The 17,079-nt window shown below is 44.0% G+C and overlaps 1 protein-coding gene across 4 annotated transcripts in view; it reads left to right on the top strand.

Moving 5' to 3' along the window:
* rad54b (RAD54 homolog B) overlaps positions 1-17,079 on the top strand; it is a 268,427-nt gene that overhangs the window by 53,312 nt on the left and 198,036 nt on the right. The window contains exon 2 of one of the 4 annotated variants that reach the window (XM_072468037.1): positions 3,143-3,227. The exons of 2 other annotated variants lie outside the window; for them this stretch is intronic. Coding sequence is in view for 1 of the 2 variants with exons in the window: in XM_072468035.1 (XP_072324136.1) it covers positions 15,327-15,354 (28 nt within the window). In the remaining variant the exon portion in view is untranslated. Of the gene's footprint in view, positions 1-3,142; positions 3,228-15,287; positions 15,355-17,079 lie in introns of those variants that run through there. One more of the 4 variants, XM_072468035.1, reaches the window with a different exon arrangement.

The following is a 17,079-nucleotide window of genomic DNA, read 5'->3' as shown; positions in this document are numbered from 1 at the left end:
GCGAACTGTGGCATCTGGCTTCATTACAGGTACAATTGGTGCTGCCCAGTCAGCAAAACGGACGGGCCTGATAATACCCAAACTCCAAACGCGTGAGCTCCCCTTCTACCTTCTCGAGCAAGGCGTAAGGCACCGGGCGAGCCCGGAAATAGCGCGGCGTGGCTCCTGGTTCGACTTGGATACGGGCTACGGCCCCTTTTATTTTCCCCAAACCAGGCTGGAATACATCTGGGTATCGTCCTAGCACCTCAGTCAACCCTTCAGAAATTGTTTGGAGGATGTGCTGCCATTACAACCGCAAATGGCGCAACCTGTCCCGACCCAACAGGCTGGGCCCATGGCCGCGCACGGCGCACCATGATAAGTGGGAAACGCCCCTCCTGGCGTCCATAAACAACAGGGATCATTGTAGTTCCTGCAATGTCCAGTGGTTCCCCCGTGTAGGTGGCCAACCTGGCCTGTGAGTCGGTTAATGTAAGGGTCTGTATACCCTGCTTGATGCGGTCGAATGTCCTCTGGGCGATCACTGAGGCCGCTGCGCCAGTGTCCAACTCCATCTCAAGCGGGTGACCATTGACCTGTACTGTCACCTTAATGGGGGCCACACGGGGAGCTGCCACACAATGCAGCTGCAGGCAGTCGTCCTCCGTCTCCACGTCCTCAGGAGTAGTCGCCGCAGGTTCATCCACATGGAAGGTACGGCCCCTGGGCTGGTCCCAGTTTCGGTCGGAACGACGGCGTCTCTGGCGCCCCCAGGACCGGCGTCTGCGACGGGGTCGGCGCCTACAAGTCTGACACGGACATGGCTCCTCATCCATTGGTTCTGGAGAAGGCTCCCTTCGGGGAGGAATGTCCGATGGCCACTGGCGTCGGTCCGGACGTCGCCTCGCCCAAGGTACCGCACGAGTGCGGGGGGACATTTTCGGACGGAAGGGGTTGCGCCCCAAGGCATGCACTTCCATTCCCTGTAGCTCCTGCACTCCTCGTTCTGCGCTCTCTCGGGACGATACTATTTGAATTGCCTGTTGAAAAGTCAATGTCGGCTCAGCTAACCACTTTCTCTGGGTGGCCGCATTGTTAATACTGCAAACCAAACGGTCGCGTAACATTTCTGACAAGGTCTCACCATAGTCACAGTACTCCGCAATCCTGCGTAGCCTGGATAGAAAATCGGCAAGGAGTCCTCTCTGCGGTATTATACGGTAACGCTGGACTATCGTGGACGGGGTTGGGTTAAAATGTTGCCCCACTATATTCACAAGTTCATCAAACATTTTGGTGTCCGGCGCAGCTGGGTACGTAAGGCTCCTAATCACCCCAAACTTATTCGGGCCGCAGGCGGTGAGCAATATGACCACCTGGTGCTCGTTTTCGGTGATATTGTTTGCCCGGAAATAGTAACGCATCCGTTGTGTGTACTGGTTCCAGCTTTCCAGCGCAGCATCAAAAACATCCAAACGTCCGTACAGAGGCATGGTATAATAGAAAACAACTTCCAACCTGTATCCAACAAAAATCCAGGGAGGTGGCTTCAGCAGTGTAGACAGCTATTCACTTTAACCCACGTCGCCAGTTTTGTGAGGGCCACGAAGAATCCAGCACGAGTTTTAAGGATACAAAGTAATAACATTTATTTACAATAACATATAAACTTCCCTTGCTGCACTCTTCTTCCTGCTAGTTCCAAACTGGCCAGCTTTATTTATACTTGGAGTTTACTAATGGTTTCTCCGCCCCCCCTTCATTGGGGAAGCTCATACTCCCACAGGATTGTCATTAGTCCCCAGCCAATGGTAAGCAGGCAGGTTATAACACTTACTGAATGGCAAACCAGCTTGAGGGGCAGAATGGCCTCATCCTGCTGCTGATTCTTATGACTTTATGATCTTTGGCAGTTCCCTAAGTTAATGAACAGGGATTTTCTACTGAAACAGTGCATTCTGCCATTCTCATCCCTTTTTCCATAAGTTGGTTTCAATTGCTGTCCCTTTTTAACAGCCGTGAATACCCCCAGAAAGTTACTTCTGGAGGGGAAAAATGTAATGCTTTGGAAGCTGCATATTAGCACGCCATCTGTTGTTCCAAAAAAAAATATGGGTGAGCAAATACTAATTAAACACAATTGTTGTATCTCAGAATTCAGCTAATTTTAATCTTTTCTGTCTCATGTTTGCAACTAGACAGCAATAATGTTAGATAGGTTCAGTGTTTATCGAGCATTTGCCACTCCATCTTCCAATTCATATTGATCAAACTCCAGTGAAAGCGAAGAAGGTTTTTTTTTTCTTGTATACCACAAGCAGGGTGTAAACATGGGCGTTTATAACCAGGTGAGAAGGGGTAGGATGGCTTCCCCCTTTACCTACTCCTTGATGACTGCAACAGATTTTTTTCTATAAAAGGATGTGCTTGCCAATACAATGTGTGCTTAAATTTTTATGTGCAGTGTCTATCAAAAACAGGTTTCTTTAAGATTTTAAAAATGAAAAAAGAATTGTATTTATTATACTTTAGTCTAAGAAAAATAATTAAAACATTTCAACCTGTATGCGCACACATACACATACACTTACAGATTGGGAGGATAGATTAAGCAAGATTGGCTTAATTGGCTCGTGAAGATTGGTGACTTGGTTGGCCTCAGACTGAACTCCTTAGTCCTTCTGGGTTCGACACCAAGGTGGTTTAAAGATATAGAAGGATGATTTATCTGTCCTTCTGGAGAGAGCAGCTGCCGGGCTAAGTTCTTTAAAAAAAACATCTCTGCCTGTGGCATATAGCTCGTTAAAATCAGCAGTCCATGTTCAAAACTTGCAAGTTGTATGGAGAGAGTTAGATGGAAGGAACCCATTCAGTGTCTTGTTTCTCCACTGTCTCATTTGCCTATGTTGTGATCTGCAGCGAAAACAGGTGGTTATCTGGCTTGTTACCTGACTGCCTCTAGCTGTCCAATGACTCAAATATGGTCATGCCTAGTGAATTCAGTTACGTTAGATTATGTCGGAGTAAATTCTTTTAATAGCCAGAGTCCCATTGTCCAAATGATTATGTCTACTGGTTTGCCTCTACCAAGGTGATTGTCTGGATGCTTCGTTAATGGGGTAAGAGATGGGCCCCATTCATACTCTTATTTTTTTTTTAGGGCAGTTGCTCCTGGTGTGGTATTTCAGATGGGTTGTCTCCATTTCAATGCCGTTGGAATGGTGGAAGGTACAGTGATGCAAAAGGTTATCCATCTTTGTGATTTCAAGTCATTGAAATGTGACTTTAGCCATTTAAAAAACAATAAGTGGTTTCCAGCCAGTAATTTCATAAAGTCATTTTTTATAAAGTGTGGTTTCATAACAATGGGTTTAAAATCTGAGTCAGCTTTTAAAGCTGATACTTCTTGGCATATATCGGGGGGAAAGTACATCATTGGCTGGAATTGTACTCAATCATTGTATTTTCCATTGTATTAAGTTAATTAAGCTAGTTAATTAGGAAGTTAGTTTAAACGGATTTTCAGAAGCTTGAATATGTTTTTCAGCAAGTATGAAAACCGGGGTTCCTCAGTTGCTTGGCGTGCATAGAGTATCAAGCTGGGAGTTTGGTGGGGGAGCTGCTCCTTTTCTTTTCCAGCCTCCACTAATTGACACTTTCTTCAGTAAAGGGAAAGAAGTAATTGGCGAGTAACTAGTAAGTTATTCTACTTATCCTAAAGTTACAGTATGGCAGGTCAGCTCAGCCGACTGGAATGTATATCCTGCAGTATGTAGGAAGCCATGGGTGCAGCAATTCCCGTACCAGCCTCCCCGAACAGGCGCTGGAATGTGGCGACTAGGGGCTTTTCACGGTAACTTCATTGAAGCCTACTCGTGACAATAAACTATTTTCATTTCATTTCACTGTGTCTTATATGGACACATCTACAGCAAGTATCACCAACTGAGGAAGCTTGAGTTAGAATCCGAATAGAATCACAACTGTGCAGAAGGAGTCTACACTGATTCTCTGAAAGAGCACCCTACCTAGGCCCACACCCCCACCTATCCCTGTAACAAGTAATCCCACCTAACCTTTTGGACACTAAGGGGCAAGTTAGCATGACCAATCCACCTCCCCTGCACATCTTTGGATTGTGGGAGGAAACCGGAGCACCAAGAGGCAACCCACGCAGACACGGGGAGAAAGTGCGAGCTCCACACAGACAGTCACCCAAGGCTGCAATTGGACCTGGGTCCCTGATGCTGTGAGGCTGCAGTGCTAACCACTGTGCCACCATGCCACCCACAACGGTTTTTGGAAATCGATCGATGGTTGATGTATCATTAGGCAAAGAACTACGTGAATTTCACATTTAGGGAGTTAGTCATACCGCAGGTTAGGGGCATGCAGGCAGAAAGGAAATGGGTAACCGCCAGGCAGTCTAAGAGAACCAGACAGGTAGTGTAGGAATCCCCTGAGTCTATCTTGTGTGCTATCGGTTATCCATTTTGAATACAGGTGAGGATGATTGTTCCCCTTGGAAGTGCAGCCAGAGCCAGGTCTGTGGCATCTTGGGTGACTAAGCTGTACAGGAGAAAAGGAAAAAGAGTAGAACCGCTAAAGTGACAGGGGATTCGATAGTCAGGGGATCAGCTAGGCATTTCTGTGGATGTAAACCTGATTCCAGGGTTGTGCGTTGTTTCCCTGGTCTTGGGGTCAAGGGTGTCACGGAACAGCTGCAGGACATACTTCTGGGGGAGGATGAATAACCAGAGATTGTGGTCCACATTGGTACCAATGATGTAAGTCGGAAGAGGGATGAGGTTCTGAAAGCAGATTTTAGGGAGTTGGGAAGAAAATGGAAAAGCTAAACCTCAAAAGCAGTAATCTCAGGACTACTCCCAGTGCCATGTGCTATTGAACATCGAAATAGGAGGTCTGAGCGATTGAACACTTAGTTGGAGAGTTGGTGTAGGAGGAAGGTGTTACAATCCCAATTGATGTTGTAACTGGATTACAAAGTACAGTTTAAACTACAATGGTTTCATTAACACACAGTCCCTTTTAAGTATACAAGATGACCGTGAGAAAATACACTCTCCACTCTGAACCCTATGTGAATGTTTGTGGATGTCCCCTCTGAGTTCCCCCAGATGATTATCATATGTGGGTTTCAAACTCCACTCCCAAAAACACACTTTAAAATCTTCTCAGAATTATAATGCTTTCCCTTGTCGTTTTGCATTCCAAAATCCAGATTTTCCAAATGACACTTTTTAAAACTATACTTCTGCTCCACTTTCAACAGTGAATCCAGTCCAGGATTTCAGGCTAACCCCTTTTGGATTTCTTTGTCTTAACTGCTGTGCAAACGGCTCACTGTTGCTTTAGCTCTCAATTCCCAGACTGTATTAAAATTGCACCAGAGGTTTGCTTTACCTTTTGAACGTTGTTGCCCCACTTTAAATCTGGTTACTCAATTGTCTCATTAACTTGGAACACATTGTTTACTCTTCCTTGAATTCTTCTGAACAATACCTTGGTCTCTTGTTTTTACTTCAGGTACCTTAAATGGTCTTTCTGTCCAAATTCCCTGGTTATCTGGACTGTATCTTGTTCCTTAGGAAGCCTGCATCTTTCCAACTTCCTTGTCCTGTCAAGCTTCTCCTGGCAGTGTTGAGAGAGGTTCACTCTTCAGTGTACTATCTCCAACTTCCCACAAATTCAGCTAAAACTAAAACTTTTCTCTACCTTTCAAGGCCCCATTGCTAAGCAACATCCACATGCTTAGGTCTTTAATTAATTTTTCATGCTGTAGCCCTCTCAGCACAATAGAAACACAGTTGGAACTTAACCAAGCCCCACACATACAAACACCTTTATCCAGCATGAATCTAACTGTAGGTTTTACCCTTCCAGCCACATTAAATTAAACACCCTTAAAACTAAACCATATTTCTAATGTTTACCAATATAAATATAAATCCTTTAAAACTACCTTTATTTACCTAATAGAGAGGGTATCAGATTTCTGAAGCACTGGGATCCGTTCTGGGGCAGATGGGACCTGTACAAGATGGACAGGTTACACCTTAACAGTACAAGGACTAATACCCTAGCAGGTGGTTTGTATGCCACCAAGCAGTAATGGTAGTGTGGGGCATGGTATTAATTAGGAGATTAGAGAAGCATGTAGGGTAGTACAATAATCTTGGGTGACCTCAATCTGCATATAAACTGGGAAAATCCAATGAGCACTAATGATGTGTGGCGGTTGAGTTTCTGGAGTGTTGGAGATGGTTTTCCAAAACAGTATGTTGAGGAACTGACTGGAGAACCGGCTATTCGCAATCTAGTATTATGGACCCAAAAAAGATGAATGAATAATCTTGTTGTAAAAGAACCTTTTTGGGGGTTAGTGATCACAATATGGTAGAATTGTACATTATGTTTGAAAGTGAGGCAGTTCAATCCGAAGCCAGGGCCTTAAATTTGAACAAAGGAAATTATGATGGGCAAATTGGTTGTGGTGGATTGGGAAAATGGATTAAAAGGTATGACGACACATAGGCAATGGTTAGTCTTTAATTATTACATAGTTGAAAGTAACTACACATTCCTTCAGGGCACTAAAACACAAAAGAAAAATCAGTCAACAGTGACTAACAAAAGAAGTTAAGGATTGTATAAGATTAAAAGAAAAGGCGTATGAAGTTGCCAGGGCTAAATCGCTGGCTTTGAAAGCAGGCCAGCAGAACGGTTCAATTCCCATAACAGCCTCCCCGAACAGGCGCCGGAATGTGGCGACTAGGGGCTTTTCACAGTAACTTCATTTGAAGCCTACTTGTGACAATAAGCAATTTTCAAATGTAGTAATGTTACAACCATCCCCAGGTATGATTACCCCAAGGTTATTGATCCAGGCGAGATGCCTCAAAATGTCACCACACGGCTGGGATACCCCCAAATTGTACAAACCTGGGTGAGTAGGAACGACTGGCTCAGTGCCTTTATTAAACCCGTCCTCTAACATGGTTCCCTTTCGCTTGGATACCTTTTCAAGACCCAATAGTTAAGTTTAAAAAGGAACCAATTTAACCAGTTAAGGTAGAGTTTTTTATTAGCTACTAAAAAGTAAGGAGAAATGGTAAAACAAATGCATCTACGTTCATACGGATTAGGGGTAAGAATTGGCCAATAGTAAGTAAATATAAATAAAATCTTATACGAACAGTCCTCGAGTTGAAAGCAGTGGATGATGAATGTTGCAGCCGGTGCAGATTGATTCCAGTAGTTGAGTCCTGGCGAATAATTGATTCTTCAATTTGGGTGTTATGTGGTTTGGTAAAGAGAGATTTCAGGGCAGCACGGTGGTGCTGTGGTTAGCACTGTTGCCTCATGGCGCCGAGGTCCCAGATTCGATCCTGGCTCTGGGTCACTGTCCGTGTGGAGTTTGCACATTCTCCCCATGTTTACGTGGGCTTCGCCCCCACAACCCAAAGATGTGCAGGGTAGGTGGATTGGCCACGCTAAATTGCCCCTTAATTGGAAAAAAGAATTGGATACTCAAGTTTTTTTTTAAAAAAGAGAGATTTCAATTTTTTTCCAGCTGTAATCGTTCTGCTGGCTGATCGACTGTCACAGTCAGAGAGATGTTCCTGGAAAAAATTGCTATTTTTGCAGGGAACCTGCCTCGGTTACTGTATCCTCTTCAATGTAGGAAACGTCAAGCCGCTTTTCTCGCAGCACACACAGGCGATGGACAACTCTCTTGGCTAGCTTTTAACCCCCACCTTTGTGGGTGTTGGTGTGTGTGTGTGTGTCGGTGGATGAGATGGCCATTGTTCCTTTGCTTTTATCAGAGATGATCAGCCTTTGGATTCTTTTACAATTATCTTGTCTGGCATCACATTGTTCCTTACAGAAACTCCATGCAGCCATTTCTGTCGGTAGCTAGCACCGCGGTACATTCGCAGCACATCTTTGTGATCCGTGTCCTTTTCAAAAAATATAAAACTCCCAAGTCTTTTAAAACTCCAGTATTTCCGTGTACAATTCCAGGTTTTTTCCTGCATCATCATAATGGTAAACCTGAGGATTGGGAGGATTTTACAATCCAGCAAAAAAGAACCAAAAGACTGATGAAGAATAGAATATGAATCTAACTTAGCAAAAAAGCATAAAAGGGACTGTAAAAGTTTGTATAGGTGTGTAAAGGGGAAACATTTGGCTCCGATTAACATGGGTCCATTACAGACAGTCAGGAGAATTTATAATGGAGAATAGTGAAATGGCAGAGGAGCTGTATAATTACTTCATGTATGTCTTTACAGAGAAAGATGCAAGAAATTTCCCAGAATTAGAGAACCAAGGGAGAAGGAATTGAAAGAAATGAGTAATAGTAAGCAGATTGTATTGGAGAAAGAAATGGGACTGAAGGATGCTAAGTCCCGGGATCTGATATTCTACATCCCAGAGTATTTAAATATGTAGCTATGGCGATTGTGGATGCATTGGCGATCATCCAAAATTCTATGGATTCTGGAATGGTTCCTGCTAATTGGAAGATAGAAAATGTCACCCCAGTATGTAAGAAGGGAGGGAGAAATAATACCAGAAACTACAGACCTGTTCGCCGTATGTCAGTAGCAGGGAAAATGCTGGAATCTGTTATAAAGTATGTGATAAGTGGACATGTGGTTAATAATGATCTGATTGGGCATAGCATGGATTTATGAATGTGAAATCATGTTTGACAAACTTATTGGAGTATTTTTGAGGCTGTTGAAATCAGTGGTGATAAAGGGGAGTCGGTGGCCATTGTGTCCCTGGATTTTCAAAAGGTTTTTGATAAGATCCTTCATGGGAGATTATTTTGCAGAATTAAATCACATGGGGCAGGAGATAATATGCTGGTATGGATTAAGGATTGATTACAGGCAGAAAAAAAAGAGTAGGAATAAACAGGTCATTCTTGCGTTGGTAGGCTGTCACTACTGGAGTGCTGTGACTAGTGGGGTACTGCATCTTGGGCCCCAGCTGTTCACTATGTATTTCAATGATTTGGATCTGGGAACCAAATATGATATATCCAAATTCGGGGATGTGAGTTGTGAGGAAGATTTGGACAGACTTGGTGAGTGGGCAAGAACATGCAGATGGAATGTAGAAAAAATGTGAGGTTATCCACCTTTTGTGGGAAGAACAGATGTGCAGAGTATTTCTTAAATAGTGAGAGATTAGAAAGTGTAGATTTGCGAAGGGATCTGTGTGTCCTCATCAATCAGTCATTAAAAACTAACATGCAGGTGCAACAAGAAATTAGGAAGGCTAATGGTGTGTTAGCCTTTATCGCAAGAGGATTTGAGTACAGGAGGAGCAAAGCCCTGCTTCAATTGTATTGAAGCTTGGTTAGACTGCACTTGGGAGTGTAGAGTTTTGGTCCTCTTGCCTTAGGAAGGATATTATTACTAAAGATGGAGTGTAACGAAAGTTCGCTAGACTTATGCCCAACATGACGGACCTGTCCTGCAGATGTTTTTGAAACTGTATTCGCTAGAGTTTCAAAGAATGAGTGGTGATCTCATTGAAACCTACAGAGTACGCTGAAGATAGACAGGAAAGATGCAGATAAGATGTTTTCTCATTGGGGAGTCCAGAACGAGGGAACACAATTTCAAAATAAGGGCCGAGTTGAGGGAAACCTCCTTTTACTCGGCGGGTTGTGACTCTGTGGGATTCAGTATAGAAGCTCAGTCATTGAGTATGTTTAAAGCAGACTAACAAGTCTTGCAACACCAGGTTAAAGTCCAACAGGTTTGAGGAAGGAGCTGCGCTCCGAAAGCCAGTGATTCAAAACAAACCTGTTGGACTTTAACCTGGTGTTGTAAGACTTCTGACTGTGCCCACCCCAGTCCAACACCGGCATCTCCACATCATGTTTAAAGAAGAGATTGGCCGTTTCTAAATACCAATGACATAAAGGGCTGTGGGAATGGTGGGGTGTGGCGGGGGGGGGGGGGGGGGGGGGGGGGGGTGGGAGGCATTGAAGCAATGATCAGCCATTTCATGGGGCACTGGCATCAGCATTGGGACAGGAGGGATCAGTACCATTTGGGACGGTCTCCACCTGAACCAATCTGGGATCCGGGTTCTAGCGGAAAGAATAACACGGGTGGTCACAAGGACTTTAGTAAATTGTGTGGTTGGGGGAGGGGGAGGGGGAGGGGGGGGGGGGGGGGTGCCCTCAGGGGAAGTCAATACAGTTCCAAAAACAAGTGGCAGGGTATAGAATAAAATAATAGTCAGGGGCCCAACTTCTGGAACTGCAGCTAATGGCAAAATTACAAGTATACTGGTTTAACCAAAGGAGAAAAGTAATAAACCAGTAAATAAAACACCAGTTCTGAGGGACAGGTCAGGGGTTTTAGCCCAGTTGAGTTCAATTTACTAATGCACAGCGTGTAAGAAATGAACTAGACGAGCTGCAGGAGCAAATACAAATGAAAGATTATGTTGTAGTAGCTTTTATGGACACATGGCTGCAGGAGGTCGGGACAGAGAACTAAATATACTGTTGCTACCATGGGCAATTGAGCCACTGACATAGAACATACAGTGCCGAAGGAGGCCATTCGGCACATCGCGTCTGCACCGACCCACTTAAGCCATCACTTCAACCCTATCCCCTTAATCCAATAACCCCTCCTAACCTTTTTGGACACTAAGGGCAATTTAGCATGGCCAATCCACCTAACCAACGCTCCCAGATCAGCAAAGCGGTGGAGAGGCATCCAGAGGGGTGACAAGAGCACAGAGACTCACTCTATGCAGATGATCTTCTCTTCTATGACTCGCTAGACATCCTGGGAGGAATAATGGATCTCCTAAGGGAGTTCGGAGCCTTCTCGGGTTACAAACTCAACCTGAGCAAGAGCAAAATATTCCCCATGAATCTGCGGGGTGAGGGGTTGCGGAATCAGAGCTCGGAAACTTGCTGTTCAAGGTGTGCGTGTGTGCTCTCACGTGTGTACATGTATGGACGACTACGGGAGGATATATGGTCACCTAGGAAAAGTGGGAGGAAGATCTAAGCACTGAGAAAGGGGGAGGTCTCTCCATCTAAGCACTGCATAGGGCAAACTTCACCTCCTCATGCGCAGGGCTGAGCCTAATGCAGCTAAAGACAGGGCGCACTTGACCAGAACACGCATGAGCGGGTTCTTTCCGGAGGTGGAGGACAAATGTGAACGGTGCCAAGGCCCGGCCAACCATGCCCACGTGTTCTGGTTTCTCTCCCAGACTTGTCGGGTACTAGACCGCCCTTTCCGAGGCTCTGTCCAAGGTTGTGGGGGTGAAGGTGGAGCTGTGCCCTTTAGTGTTGGTATTTCATGGTATCGGAACAGCCACAGCTCTTTACGTTCTCCCCACGTCTGCGTGGGTTTCCTCCGGGTGCTCCGATTTTCTCCCACACTCCAAAGACGTGCAGGTTAGGTGGATTGGCCGTGCTAAATTGCCCCTTAGTGTCTGTAAAGGTTAGGAGGGATTATTGGGTTATATGGATGGATGGAAATGAGGGCTTAAGTGGGTCGGTGCAGACTCGATGGGCCGAATGGCCTCCTTCTGCACTGTATGTTCGATGTTTACAGGCAGAGGGGCAGACGCCGTAGCCTTTGCCTCCCTAATCACCCGCCAGAGACTCTTGCCTGGTGGAGATCAACAGTGCCACCCAAGGCCGCAGACTGGTGTCTGACCGCATGGAATTCCTCAAATTGGAAAAGATCAAATTCACCATGAGAAGATCCAGGAGGGCTTCCGCAAAACATGAAAGTTATTTACCAACCCTGTTCGAGGACTTGTTTGTGACCAGCAACCAATAAAGCGGAGGGGGAAATGGGGGTCCGAAACATAAAAGATGAAGTGGTGGGGGTGAACCAGAGAAGGGAGTGGGGAAGATGCCACGCAGAGCACAGGGGAAGCAGGGCAGACAGGCCAAAGGGCACCGAAGCGGGGGGGTACCCAGGTGGGGCGGCCACGGCAACAACAGGTGGACGCACCTGGGTGATCTCAAATAAGCCCCTGGTATGTTTTAATACCATGGGACCTCATGTAAATAGTGAAATGGTGCGGTTGGAATAACCAACATCTGGGGGGCCTAATGCTAGCAGGCCTCAAATCTGTATAAACGCTCTATGTATTTATACCAGATCACTTTGATTTCCCATTTCCGATTTACACTTTGTGTTTTCTTTAAAAAAAATAAATTTAGAGTACCCAATTCATTTTTTCCAATTAAGGGGCAATTTCACGTGGCCAATCCACCTACCCTGCACATCTTTGGGTTGTGGGGGTGAAACCAACGCAAACACAGGGAGAATGTGCAACAGGGCTAACCCACTGCGCCACTGTACTGCCCCCACTGTGTTTTCTTTGAATCTTTTGTTCTCTTTTTTATTTAAATCTTTATTCAGCAATTTTGTTACAAGTTAAATGTAAAAACCAACAAAAACTTTTTAAAAATCTAAGGTGGAAACCCACGGAGTTGAGGGCAAATTATTGACATGATTAGGAAATTGGTTGAGTGGCAGTGTTCGGATCCATTTGCAACTCCTCAGATATTGAAGCAATCCATATCTACGTGCAGCGAGACCTGGACAACATTGAACTTGGTCTGAAAAGTGGCAAATGACATTTGTGCTGCACAAGATCATCTCCAACAATAGAGAGTTTAATCATCTCCCCTTGATATACAATGGACATAATTTTATGGTCCCATCACAGCAGGGGCGAAAACATAAAATGCAGCCAACCTTTCAAAGCTCCATGGACTTTGATGGGATTGTAAAATCCCACTGGTGTAAATTTCAGCACAATGACATTAGGGGCGGCACAATAGCACAGTGGTTAGCACTGTTGCTTCACAGCACCAGGGACCCGGGTTCGATTCCCGGCTTGGGTCACTGTCTGTGCAGAGTCTGCACGTTCTTCCCGTGTCTGCGTGGGTTTCCTCACACAGTCCGAAGCTGTGCAGGTTGGGTGGATTGGTCACGCTAAATTGCCCCATAGTGTCCAAAAGTTACGCTGGGTTATGGGGATAGAGCGGAGGTATGGGCTTAAGTGATCTTTCCGGGACTGGTATAGACTCGATGGGCCGAATGGCCTCATTCTACACTGTAATTTCTATGATTCGATGAACACTGACACCCCCAAAATCAGCATCCTGATTGACCAGAAACCTAACTGCACCAGACACAAATGCCATTTATAAGAGTCACTTCATCTTGTTGTGGCTTCTTTGATTGCACCTCCCAAACCTCTATCACCCAGAAGCACAATGGCAACAGGTACTTGGGAACACCGCCACTTACAAGTTTCCCTATCAAGTTGCACAACATGCCGATTTGGAAATGTATTATTTCTTCATTGTTGTTGGATCAAAGTCCTGGAACTCCTGATGTGTTGGGTGCTCTGGATCCGTGGAACACATACAGGTCACCAACACTTAAAATAGTGCAACACTATTTTATTAAATCAGAAACTGTTGAACATACTTTCACTGTGGGTTAACACTATATTAGATTGAACTAAAGACCTATGCCTTGTCCTAACCAGTCTATGCACTCAGCACATGGTGAAGATCTGTGCTGCAGGCTGTGAGCTCTGTCCTACTAGGAGGCTGCAGCTAGAATGAGCGGGAACTCTGATGCCGCCTGTCTTTATAGTGTGTGTGCTCTAACTGGTGATCGGCTGCGGTGTTGTGTGTGTTGATTGGTCCCGCTGTGTGTCCATCAGTGTATCTGCACCATGATATACTGGTGTAAATGAAATGAAAATCGCTTATTGTCATGTGTAGGCTTCAATGAAGTTACTGTGAAAAGCCCCTAGTCGCCACATTCCGGCGCCTGTTCGGGGAGGCTGGTATGGGAATTGAACCGTGCTGCTGGCTTTAAAAGCCAGCGATTTAGCCTAGTGAACTAAACCAGCTTATGACAACTCCCTCCCTAAAAATATTATGAGGGTATCTTCCCCACACGACTGTAACTGGTTTAAGAAGATGGTTCACTGCCACCTTCCTGTGGGCAATTAGGGGTGGGCAACTAATACTGTCCCTCCCAGTGATGCCCACATTTCATGTCAGAATTTAAAAAAAAAAGGGTTTTGTAGTTTTTTCACATTCAAAATACCTAAATAACCATGGCTTTTTACAATACATCATAGAATATTGTTAAGGCCCGAATGCAATGAGGGATATTGAAGAGATATTTCATTAAGAGGTTTTTTAGGTGATGCTGTACTGCATCTCTGAGTTCTCCTCTTAATGCATTTATATTAGTTGTTTTTCTTCTACGTCAGTCTCGGTTACAATGAAATGTTTTGGAATAAGACTGTTAAGTGAAAATAATATAGCAATTAATTTGGAGGAATTTTCCGCTCTTTAATGTATTTTCTACATTTTGGGTCCTTCGCAAAAGTGCAGAATGTTTCTTTCAGCTCTTATTTCTGTAAGGTGCCTGTAGTATCTTGTGTTAAAGTATAACTCTGTACCCTGCAAAATTTGTTGAGACTTTCTTGAAAGGACAAAGAAAATCAGAAACTTCAGAAACTCTGTGACCTTATTCAACCTCTACTGAATGCTTGCAAAAGACAGACAAAAAAAGACAAAAGAACACAAGGCTGCCTCTTTTTCAAGGACCATTCATTCTCCTGTGGGGACAAAGCTCCGAATATAACTCCCATGAAGTGCTTGGCATTGGGATCAGATTTCCGATTATCCCCAGGATAGCAGCCACTGATGCAGCACCAAACAAGGAACATAGATGTGAATCAAAGACCGAATAACCTGAGGAGACTTCCATTTCTGACTGGTGTTTAACATTGGAGATGGAGCAAGGCAGCCTGTAAGCCACAGATGCACAGGCACTCGTGCAGCCCAAGATCTGAGAGCAAATTTGGTCACTTTGCTTAAAACAATACAAGCTTCACTCCTTGAGCAAATATATCCCTCTGAAGCTGATAAAGGAGAAGCTAAGTCAATTGCTGACCTAGATTGCCTCTCATTTCAAAATCCCCACCCTCAGTCCTTCAGTTAAAAGCCAACTCTTTTACTCAACCTATCTAACCTCAACAAATGGGTAAACAGATGCCTATTAAATATTCCTTTATTCGTAACTTCTGTCAAATCAATAATTTTGTATCCGTGGCTATCAACTGGAAAAGCTCCCCATATGGAATATGTTGTTGCAGAATGTGATAATTGTATATGTTTTGTTTCTTATTCAGACCCAAGCTCATATTGGATTTATCTTTCTTTCTCATGGTGCCTCTTAGGTTCTTGATTCCTGTAACTTCTCCTTCCTGTCATGCTACCTTTCTTCTCTTCTCTATCAGGTATGTTAATTATATGTCATTCCTGCTGCAATCCATCACTATTCCTCTAGTCCTACTCTCCTGCCTACCCAGGCATGAATCATTGTAAATTGTTGACTATGGATGAGAAAGAACCTGGAAGATCAGCAACTTTTTGAGATCAAAAGCCATTGTGGTTGGCAGTGAGGGTCAGGTTAAGTCTATAATCAGTGTTGTAGATTGATAGTATCTTTCTGAGATCAGCTAATGCATCATAGGTCAGCAATCCGTATTGACTCTTGGGTTTTTGTCATTAACTCGTTAAGGAACTCAATGGGCTATCTAAGGCAAAAGTTTTAACAAAATGAAACGATGTGATCTTTGTTCAGAATTATACCATATGTCATTCTTTAGCTGGATGTCTTTTGTTTTAGGAAGATAATTTATCTGTGTACTCTTTATCTGAAATGTTGCTTCTCCTGTCCTAGCTGGCTCTCTGACTCTTTCTCCTCTTTTCAAACCCTCACACTCAACCTCTAATGCCTATTGCTTTGGTTAAGCAGCTTTGTTTGTCTCTAATTCAGTTTTGTCTTCTGGTGCGTGGCTTCCTGTGTGCATTATTCTGTCTTGTGTTTATATTCTCTCCAACGCCCCCTCCGCCCCATAAACATAATCACTCTGGCTTGTGCAAAGTTTATTTTACAAGCTTTTTATGCTAATTAGTCATTGTTAGCACTGCAGTGAGCATATCCAATTTCAGAATATTACAGTGCAAACTTCTGAACCTTATAGTAATGGATGCCTCCGGGATTGTTCCAACCAGTTTGTTGCTGAAATAGGAGACGGGGAACTAATTAAATCACGGGATGAGACGAACATAGGAATTATGCTGGTCACTCAATTGGAATAAGATTTCAATCAACCATGAACTAATGCTCATTATAAGCACTGAAATAAGCTTCCCAGTCTTCATATTGACACAGTATTGTAGTCTGCCTAAATTATTTTCAAAACCATTATCGGAGCAAGGTCAACTGAACCACAGGTGCTCGGTATAGAAACTTCAGAATTCCTGTCCCTCAGTAGCAAATAGCCATATCTTCCAAAACTCAAAAGTAAAAGATTGCTTCAGCATTTTTCATTTTCAGTTTACTCTTGTCAAGCTCTGATTGTGTTCATTCTGCGGAAATGAAAGTTATTTGTTTGGTTATTGATTAACAGTACAGCTACTCAAGTGGCTGGGATATGTGGCTGTAAACTGTAAAGAGGAGCTCCTGCTGACAACAGGAGGAGGAACACTGTTTCTAAGATTCTAACCCGACTAAAAATGACAGCAGAATTCTTTGTTCCTTTTCTTTAATCTTTAAATGATGCCGTCTCCACTGCTCAGAATGGGTGAATTGGTGTTAATGCGATTCACCCACTAGAAACAGTGGATAATAAGAGCAATCTCCAATTCTTTATTCATGTAGTGTCAGTTGTAGCTTAGTTGGTCGCATTTTTGCCTCGTCAGAAACTTTGGGTCCTGCTCTACAGAGTTGAGTATAATGTTTTAGGCTGACAATCCAGTGCAGCACTGAAGGAGTGCTGTACTGTTGGAGTTGCTATTTTTTGGATGAAATATTAAAGAAAGCCCTGTCTGTGCTCTCAGCTGGACATGTAGAATTCCATGGCACTATTTCGAAGAGGAGCAAGGGAGTTCTCTGTGTCCTGACCAACATTTATTCCCTAATCAGCATCACTGGAAAAGCAGATAATCTCACTATT

The sequence above is a fragment of the Scyliorhinus torazame genome, chromosome 11 (assembly GCF_047496885.1).
Source record: "Scyliorhinus torazame isolate Kashiwa2021f chromosome 11, sScyTor2.1, whole genome shotgun sequence".
Lineage (NCBI taxonomy): Eukaryota > Metazoa > Chordata > Chondrichthyes > Carcharhiniformes > Scyliorhinidae > Scyliorhinus > Scyliorhinus torazame.
Note: the sequence above shows the minus strand (reverse complement) of the source record. Positions and strands in the feature narration are given on the sequence as shown.